This window comes from Rhagoletis pomonella, unplaced genomic scaffold (assembly GCF_013731165.1).
Source record: "Rhagoletis pomonella isolate Grant_MI unplaced genomic scaffold, Rhpom_1.0 Rhpom_scaffold_00005, whole genome shotgun sequence".
Lineage (NCBI taxonomy): Eukaryota > Metazoa > Arthropoda > Insecta > Diptera > Tephritidae > Rhagoletis > Rhagoletis pomonella.
Genome location: NW_023458559.1, coordinates 30,154,248 through 30,164,355, shown reverse-complemented (window position 1 = coordinate 30,164,355; position 10,108 = coordinate 30,154,248). Strand labels below are relative to the sequence as shown.

The 10,108-nt window shown below is 36.4% G+C and overlaps 1 protein-coding gene across 5 annotated transcripts in view; it reads right to left on the bottom strand.

The window, feature by feature from the left end:
- Window positions 1-58: 58 nt before the first annotated feature.
- LOC118738824 (sodium-independent sulfate anion transporter-like) overlaps window positions 59-10,108 on the bottom strand; it is a 63,126-nt gene continuing 53,076 nt past the window's right edge. For 4 of the 5 annotated variants that reach the window (XM_036469815.1, XM_036469818.1, XM_036469816.1 and 1 more), the window contains 4 exons: window positions 1,342-1,518; window positions 1,065-1,269; window positions 914-999; window positions 59-386 (listed from right to left, as the gene is read on the bottom strand). In XM_036469815.1, coding sequence (XP_036325708.1) covers window positions 231-386; window positions 914-999; window positions 1,065-1,269; window positions 1,342-1,506 — 612 coding nt within the window. In that variant the 5' untranslated portion in view covers window positions 1,507-1,518 and the 3' untranslated portion in view covers window positions 59-230. Of the gene's footprint in view, window positions 387-913; window positions 1,000-1,064; window positions 1,270-1,341; window positions 1,519-8,000; window positions 8,088-10,108 lie in introns of those variants that run through there. The other variant, XM_036469817.1, reaches the window with a different exon arrangement.

Sequence of the window (10,108 nt, the reverse complement as noted above, 5' to 3'; positions counted from 1 at the left end):
TTGTCCGGCAGAGTTATGTTCGGAGGAGACAATTTTATCAATAAAACTGTTCTATCATTTAAATACTGCGTAAACCAGACAAAGGAATCTGGGTCTGCAGAACGAACCCTTAACTACTTCGAAAGCATTCTGTGTTTGGTTTAATAACTCTATGTGGTCTAGCACACTCGATATTCTGCTTACAATAAAGTAAATTCAAATTAAAACTAAAACTTTCTGGAGTTCAAATTCTACCATTTACTTACCCTCAGCAGTAGCAAGACGGTAATAGCAATTATGCCTAACGTAAAATCGCCGTAGCGTATTTTGTCTAAATTCATAAAGACGGACTTCATTGTATTTAAAAATCCGGAACCACCGCCACCACCACGAATGCCCAGTAGGCCCTAAAAATCAAAAGAGATCCTTAGTAAAAATATTGCTAAATCACAAAAGGGATCAAAACCTCTCCACCATATATGTATGTATGTACACTAGGGTGCATCACCAAAAAAAGTCGCAGTTTTTTCCAACATAATTATAAAATGTATTCTATTTTAAGAATTCTGCTGAATTATTTCGAAAAAATATTAGGATTTACGTGCAAATACCTCAAAAAAAATGTATAAATCAAATCAGTTTTTTTAAATATATTTTCCAAAAATCAACTCCGATGACAGAATAGTTGAAACTTAAAAGGTATGCATAAAAATCGTTGAACATTTTGCCAACGGAATGGAGATAATAAGATTTTTGGAGTGATGTTCAAATCGGACCAACTCACTTAAGTCTTAATGTTTTTCCGAAATATCTTGGCGAAGGTCTTAAAATATAATACATTTTATAATTCCGATGGAAAAATAGTACCGATTTGATATTTTATGTTATTTTTTTTTATGCAGAGTGATGCACCCTAATGTACGTATGTACTTACTTTCAGCTGGGAGGTGCCAATAATAACCGCCGTTGCTGAGGTGAAACCGACGGTAACTGGCAGTGAAATTAAATCAACCAGTGCGCCTATAAGAAAATATGAAATTGAAAGTTGTCACATAAATAATTCATAAAAAACCACACACACACACCTAAGCGCAGCACAGCCATTAGAAGCTCAACAATTCCTGAGATCAAGCACAGCAATATCGCATAAGCTGGACCTGAATTCAACCCGAAACTTGTATGCCGGCTAGTCATTAGCGCCAGCAAAGCTGTGGGACCGATGGTGACTTGTCGACAGCTGCCCAAGAAGGCATACACAATGCCGCCAATAAATGCAGAATAGAGTCCATACTAAAAATATTGAAATTAAATTTCTATGCATTCGATAGTCGTGCGTATTTAGGTAACACTCGCAGCACTCACTTGTGGCTCCAGCCCAGCGAGCGTCGCATAGGCCAAACCCTGCGGTAGCACTGTTAGACCCACTGTAATGCCTGCAATCATATCAGCCACGGCATCCTGCGTCGTATAGCCGTGTAACCATTTGATGCCCGGTAGCAGCCGGTAAGCGAAATCGATCGGTCGCATGACTCAATAAAACTGAAATGAAAAATTGTTAGGTAATGAAAACATTTTTTTAACAAAAATTTTATGCACATTATTAAGTTACAAATAATTTTTTAATAATAGATAGATACTTAATTACAGGAGGCAGGGAGGATATGTATGTACATTAGTTTGCACCACAAAAAAGTTACGATTTTTCCGGAGGAATTATTAAATTTATTATATTTGAGACTACCGGCAAAATATTTCGGAAAAAATATTAAGATTAACGAGAGCTAGGCCGATTTGAAAATAATTCCAAAAAATCCATTATTTTCATTTTTAAACATTTTTATGCACATTTTTTAAGCTTAAACTCTTCTTTCTATCAACTCATTAATTTTTTATCAGTTAATTTTTTTATATTTTCAAAAATAAATCGATTTTTCAGGATTTTTGAGATACGTTCAGTCTCGATATTTTGTTTATGGGGAGTGATGCAACCTAATGTACAAACATATATGCATATATTCCGCGTGCATAAAAATTTAATACTATTTTTAAATGATCATCTCTGTAATTTTCCTCAAGTGCGCATGTTGAGTTGCTGAGCTCCAATTATTTTTTTTCGCGGCTTTGAATGGAATTAAATTCTGAAACTGTCTCCATTGTATGACAATAATATGTGTTCATCCATTGTTGTATATTTTAATGCAGTAATTTTAGCTTATTAAATTCTATTTATATTGTTCCATTGAATAGAAGTTAACATACATACATATGTACATATATACGTAGTTATTATTGTAACAGCAGTTTCATCTGAAAACTCGTTTATGCACACCAATTTAGATTTCTACCGATGTAGAAAAAATGTCGCTAGAAGACCTGGTCCAATACCCTCTTACCGGGATGCGTAAATTCAACAGATCTCGATAGCAGGGGAGTATAGCGAGTAGATGTTTTTGCATCACCCAAAGCAGAATGGGAAATCAATAGTTTTGAGCCCTACAAATCCCCGGGAGTTAGGGGTATTTCTGGATATTTTCGGAGCTTTCAAAGCTTCAGTTCGCCAGGTTAATCAGGCGGGCATGCAGAGGCACATCGCAAGATGGTGAGAGTACACCAATATTATGGCTACTAACGGTCAATAAATTACTAAAGAAATGCAAGGAGAAAGCACCCAAACTAGTGGCATATGCAGACGATATGGCCATAATATTTAGTAGTAGGTTTGATAAGGAGGAGGTATGGAGGGATCAAACCTAGCCGTAGAGCCCTCGACATTTTCGCGTACGGTTCTAAAATGGTAATGGCAGTGGGTGTCGGAATATACTCCCAGGAAGTGGATGTCAGGTGGGCAGTAAGGTTACCTGACCCGTGCAGCATATTTTAACCCTCACAAGTCCAAGGTCGTATTATTTTTTCTGTTTTCAGAATGTGGCACTTATTCATTTGTATATTTTTGTTATAAAATTTTAGACAACAATTTTTTTTCAAAATTACGAAAATATATCATAAAAATATTTTTTTTAAAATTTTAATTACTTAGAAAAAAATATTTTTTAAATTTTTTGAGCCAAAAAAATAGTTTTATACGCAAACCCCCATAATTAAAAAAAATATGTTAACCCGAATAAGAAAAAAATTACCATCAGAAACAAAGATTTTTTGGAAAAAATTTCAGTGAAATTATTTCTTTCGAGAAAAATTATTTTTGGGAATAAAAATAATAAAAAAATATTTAGGGTAAACATTTAAGGAGAAAAAATTGTTTTTTTATGAAAAAATCATTTTAGTTAAAAAATATAATTTTTAAGATTTTTTATGAAAAGAATTATGTAGGAAAAATTATTTTTTAGAAAAACCATATCTATCAAAATTACTAAAAATGTACCATACATAAAAAAGAATAATTTAAAAAAAAACAAAATTATTTTGGAAAGAAATAGTTTTTCTAGGAACAAATTATGAGTTTGATTCAAATTCTTTTAGAAAGAAATTTTGGGGAAAAAATTTGCTTAAGTTGAAATTAATGAACATTTTTAGAAAGTTATTTTTTTTTAACTTAGTCCCCGATAAATCAAAATGTAAAATTCAAATCATGATTTTTTTATTCGCTGGTCCTAGGAGCTTTAAGCAGTTTTCGCTAATGATAACAGCAGAGCTAGCCTACGGGAATCAACTTAAAAGCAAACTTATACATACGTAGACGGCCAGGCGGCAATTAAGGCAATTCATTTGGTATTTCAACTAAAACGTCCTTTGCAGCCATTTATAGGCTGCAGAAAAACTATGTGCGAAAACAGAAAAGATGGCAGACTTGCTTCCGGATTGTTTACGGGGCATATCCTGGTGGACAGGTACAGGAAGTGTCATGTCCCGCACTGTCAAAGAACACAACTAAAATTCTTAGGAGCCTATTAATTTGAGAACTTAGAGGATATCTCAAAAGAAGATGTGAAATTCGCAAAAAGCGTTGACATCCTTTGTGATGTCAACTTTGACGCCTAAAATCGGAACTCTATTTGACAACGCTAAGGACCTACCGATGTTTGTGTGTAAACGAGTACACTTTTCAACTCGGTTTGAAAAGGTGGTTTTGCATGTGGCTTGAATTTACTCGTGTTGATTATAACTGGGTAGAAATAATGCACAAACGTTGTATGAGATGCACTATTCAAAGTTAATTAAAAACGCATTATCTCTATAAAAGTACAATAGACAGTCGTTATACGGCCAGACATTTATTTTGCATAATTTGTTGATAACAATATAGAAAATGATAAAAAAAAATTAATAGACGCTAGCTATTACTAGTCAAGGTATGAGGGACAGACACAATAACCTATTCAATGATTTAACTACAATATGTACAGGACAATGAGTCAAAACACTTGTGCTGTAGAAAGCTAATTAAAGTAGGAAGTAAAGAACTACAAAGGAAGTTACACGCGTTAGCCAAATATGTCTCCCACTAATTACGTATTACCGTGACAGTCAGTATCCCACACTGAAATTATTCAGGCCGTCGTTCCAGCATCTAATAATGTATATATTAACAACCCCGGACCGAATGTAGCCATCTTGAGACGTGCTCAAGCCGAAAGACTCCTTAGTCCTGGATAACATACTGTTGTCACGCCGCCAGTGAGCACATCATGCCCATAGCTATGTTTACCCAACAAGGTGCCTACATGGCATTAATAAGCTCACCTGAGCAATGCAACTTCTTCGCCTTTCTACCCATCGCCAACTTTCATCCCACTCCAACTCCTTTCTGAGGACTAAGCAGCAACTCTTGGCCCCTCACAATGTCTGTTCTCTGTGTCAGATTAGAATATACCGTAATTGCATATATTGGCTGGTGACACTTTCGATTTGGTTCTGGCCTGTGCACCATACGCGAGTGGACAACCCTCGTCGAAGAGCTTTGTAGCCGTAATCGTTACCTGGCAGCATCCCCACAGCAGCAAGGTAGACAAAATCTGTATCAGAATAAAAGCTCCCGAAACAGATGAAAATCTTACATTCTAACTGCAAGATCGTGAAAAGATTTGGATCGTAGGCGAGACAATAACGGTGGCTTGGGATTCTTCACAAATCACACCGTGTAGTATCGTCTCATCGATGCAGACATCACCTGTAGAGATATCACTCCAGAATGTCACGGTATTTCCATACCGTCAGGCGAAGTCGAGTCCGAAATATTAACCGATTAAAATTCCCCTGACTCTCGCTACCTAGAAGGATATCACCCTGGCATTGATGCATTATTTAGAAGAAAAAAGCTTTTTTTTCTTTGGTGGCTTTAAGAGGCATCACGTTTTTTGGCATTCAAGCCTACCAAAGTATCAGCGGTGACACGATTTGGCACAGAAGGTAAATGTTTCGACGATCTACAGCTTCGCGGAAGTTACCAAGAGTACCTTCACCACCCCCCTCATACTAAGCGAGTTTCTAATTGACGAACGTCAGTTTTCCAAGGCAATCACTGTTGCAGGGGCTCGCTTCTTAACGACCGGCCGTTAGGCAGAAATCCGTTCTAATTCCCGTCCAAAAATGCTGCACTGGCAAACGGGAATGGCTAAGTCTGACAGATCGATCCCGGAGATTCGATGACTTTGCAACTGGTAGAGCAACACAAGCAGTAGAAGTGGGGCGATTCTTCTATAGCCTAGAATATATTCTGCATCCTTCAATGAATATGGCCAAGCGTCGAGTGATAAAAAAGCTGTACAGACCAGAGACCAAAAATAACTGTTATCCCGAATTTACATATTGAAAACGTTGCCCGAATTCTGAAATTTGACGAAAACGTTGTTTGTTTTCGCCGATAAGACTTATAACCCAAAATTTATTTTTTACGTTGCTTGATAACAGTTATTATCCAACGTTTTTTTTACGTTGTCTGGTAAACGTTGTAAGATAAGAATATTGACAAAAACGGAAATGGAGATGAAGAAGAAGATAAAGATGACGAAAATAAAAGAGGAGAAGTGAAATAACTGTTATCAGACAACGTAAAAATAAACTTTGGGAAATAACTGTTATGAAGTAAATGTTGGGTTATAAATCTTATTGGCGAAATAAAAAATATTTCTCATCTAATAACTGTTATGGAACAACGTTTTTCCGATAAAACTTATAACTGTTATGACATTCGTACAGACTGCTTAAACCAGTAATTTTCACCAGCGGCGAAGTTGAAAAGTCCATCGAGAAGGCACAAGTCTACAGAGAAATTGTTCCCGATGCTGCATGCGAATTGATACATAAATCCAAGGTGTGTGCCTCTTTACCAAAGTCCGCCACATGTCAATAAACACCCCCATCATTCCTGACTTGTAGAAGGCTGGTCTGATGGAATTATAACCCCAACATTTTTGAAGTCACTTTTGATAATATGCTGGCGTCGCAACTAAAGTACAGAGAGTTTTTACACTTTAAAAAAATATTTTTTTTTGGTTTACTAGGACGAATATGTAGTAAAAATGCCCTTTTAATTAATTTTATTTTGCGGCCGTGTGTGTATTAGTTCTTGACATATAGTTTTCTCAAAAAAATAAATGCTGGACATTTTCAAGGAATTTTTGAATAAAATTTTAAAAGTACCTAAAAATTTAAGTACCTAAAAAATTAATTATTTTTAATTCTACAGAATTTTCTCCCTTATTTGATACTCTAGTGTTATTCTACATTTCACTGAAGGTTTTAAGTAATTTTCTAGTAGTAACTAGAAAATTTCAAAATCCTTATAAAAAAATAATCAAGACGCCAGAGAGAAAAACTAAAAACGCAGAATTTATTAATTTTTGCTCGTGTGTAAAATTGACTGACGCACGGTGCTGTCGAAAATGTTTGAAATCGGGGAAAAACGACCTTGCAGTTTACAGAATGGTGAAACCGCCATATTTAATACGAGCGTCCAGTATATAAACTTGGGCTTCGTTCGAACTTATACTTTTTTACAGTTTTTTTTTTGTATTTTTCGCGCTTTAAAATTCTGTTTAGTAAAGAAAATCTTTTACTTAATCACAATTTTCACATACATAATTGTATACTCTTTCAACTAAAAAAAAAAAAATCTTTACTCACATTCGACAGTTAACTATAAATTTTTGTATTGAAAATCTATAGCTAACTGCCGAATGTGAGTTAACTCGTCGCTGTGAAAACGGCACTTATGGATTGTACACTTGCTAGGCACTTTTAATAAGAAAACAAGATTTTTTTCGTATTGCAACGAAACGACTTGCAGCACCGAAGTAGAACTACTAACTTAGCGAAATTGTGAGGTAGAGTATCTTATCTTGATATTCAAACAGATATAGTATACATATTACAATCGTAGCATTTCAGCTGAATTTGTTTATTTTTTATTATTCCCTTTGAAATGCATCCTTTTAAGGTATTTTTAAATTCATCACAAATGGGTACACAAATATTTAACCAGTTGTCACCTGCCAGTGAAATTTCTTTTTTGAATACGAATTTCTTCTGTACACATTTTAATATCTAATTTTTCGTTTAAATTCTAGAGCTAGTACAAAAGCAAGCATTCATTATTTTTTTACGATTAAGAAAAGCGATATTTGTTTATTCCTTGTATTTGTTTACGATTACAATTTGCACAAGTGTTTGCCACTACATATTTTGTTTAACTATTTTGTGTTAGTATTTTTTGTTTACAATTTTTAGGTGAAGGCTTTGATATGTATTTCTCTATATTTGTTTGTTTGCCTGTTGCTCATTGCCATCAATTTAGCCCAACTGGGTTTTATAGCACTTTCTTTAGCTGTTTACTTTCCGAAATAATTAATCAATATTTAATAGGCACAAACTCTATATGGCACTTAATTTTTTTTTCTTTTCTCAAATGTATCCATCCATTTACATACGAGGCATTTACGCGTTTCCATGAATACCCATAGTATATGTTTTTGTCTACCAGCGTATATGTATGTACATATGTATGTATATGTATCTATATACATGTTTATTAAAGAATATTGTAAAAACAAAATGCGTTATACCCAACCCTTTTAGCCTCTTTAGCGAGCTCGAAATTTAGAACGTCCGTCAACGTTTAAATCAAATCAAAAACTGATCGACCTTAAACACCCAGACCGATGGCAAACTCCTACTGAGCGAACACAGTATGCCGGCAACCGGCTCAAACCTCGCCAACTAAATAGTACGTTATCAACAAAAGTATCGAAACGATTGAAATATGTATGTACAGTGGGACATATCCCTATCAGTTGAGGCAATAAATTATTGAAGTACTATAATTACAAGGCCACCCCTTTTTGTGGGTCAGTCTAATAAAATTTAGATGATTTTCGTTGCATTCTACATCATACACTCAGGGCTCACTGAAGTCTATAGCTTATGTTCACCACTATTTGCGGCTGCAATCTGTCGTCTGTCTTGGAGTAAGCGGCTCGCTATATAGATGTGTATTCGGCTAAGAATCCACCCCCTCCCAGCGATGGGTTGTGCGCTGGTTTTAGTACCCGACACGTAAAAACCCCTTCCAGTGGAAAGCAAACTATAGCCTCGGATGAGACCCACAACCGACCACCAACCCCCCTCCCACCCCCACCCCTCCCTTTTTTGAAGACGACCACGGCAAATATTTAAAGTACCACGATTTGAGGGCATGCACCTGGAATATTCGGGGAGGGTGCCTCTGTTCGGCTTGTTGATGTCCTCGTTAGTACAAAAGCTGACATCACCGCCATCCCAGAATATGGGCGAGACAAGGCAAAAAATGTGTGTGGCCTTACGACGTCTACTATAGCTGCCAAGTAAAGGAGCGCAAATTCGGCAGCCAAGCTAGCACCCGCCTCTGTGCAGCAAAAAATGTGCGTCCAACAATGCGAGGAAAGCTCAACGTCGAAAATCTGCAATCACAAGTGACGCCCAAAGCATTCGCCTCTCGCTTGCTCTCAGAGAGCACAACAAGCCGACATTGCAGAGGAACCACATCCCAGTCGGACTTGGTTGCTTCCAAAATATACTTATGGCACAGCACGGTTCTTTTTCCACTTGGAAGTAGTTCAAAAAACATGAAGTCTTTAATTCCCTTTTATGAAGGCGTGCAACACAGCAAGAACGGTAGTTTAAGACGGCAATTTTGCATAAAGTGGTTGTTGTTGATTTGGAGAGCTTTGTAGAGTATTTATTCTCGATCGGATTTATTTGACGAAGTCAAAGCATTACAAAATGCTGACTTTAGCAGTAAAGTTTTGACGACCTAAAGATTTTTAGCCTTCCATAGTAGTGAAAAAGAATGTATGTAGCTATTTCTTCATGTATATTTTTTCTAATTTTTCCTACAGAATTTAAATGTGCTTCAAATTCTTGTGAAAAAATACCAATACTCTAAAAGGCATTCTTATGGAACACCATTCTGCATGGTCAGACTGGGATTTCCCGCAGCCGAAAAAGCAGTCGGATTTCAGCGAGCCCGAAAAAATAACTGGCACGATTAGGAATGTCAACAAGCAGCAGATAAAACAGATGCCGCCAACCGGACTACGCTGCGATCGGGCGCAACGCGAGCCATGCGGGGTTGTTATAAGGAGTTGAAGAGTGAGACATATTTGCTGCAAATACGCGAGTGCGAAGAGCATAAAATGCTAGCCGACAGGAAAAACACCCGCAAATTTTAGCTGGGAGTGAGGCAACGGAAGGTTTAAAGACTAGAGGAAACTAATGTAAGTACCACCCTTGCGACCTAGTGACCGATGTCGAGAACGTGCTTTAATTATATAGGGAACACTTTTCCATTCTACTGACTAGTAGCAGCACTGAACATTGTGGAGAAGACAAACTCGAGCCCCCAGTCAATGGTGACAAATATAGAAAAATAAAAGGGATCGTATTTTGTTGAAACTCCTACAGGAATTACTTCACATTTATTTCAAAAATTCAATCGGTATTTTTGTACCGGTTGCCTATTTTGAGAACTCCGGGTTTTTAGCACCGGTTATCAATTTTGAGAAAAGCGGAGTGATCACGCCTATTTTATTGATTAGGGGTATTTAAAATATGAACTCGAGTTTTTCCTACCGGTTACCAATTTTGAAGAATGCGAATTGTGAGTCGGTCGATTATTTTAATTTAAAAAAATTTT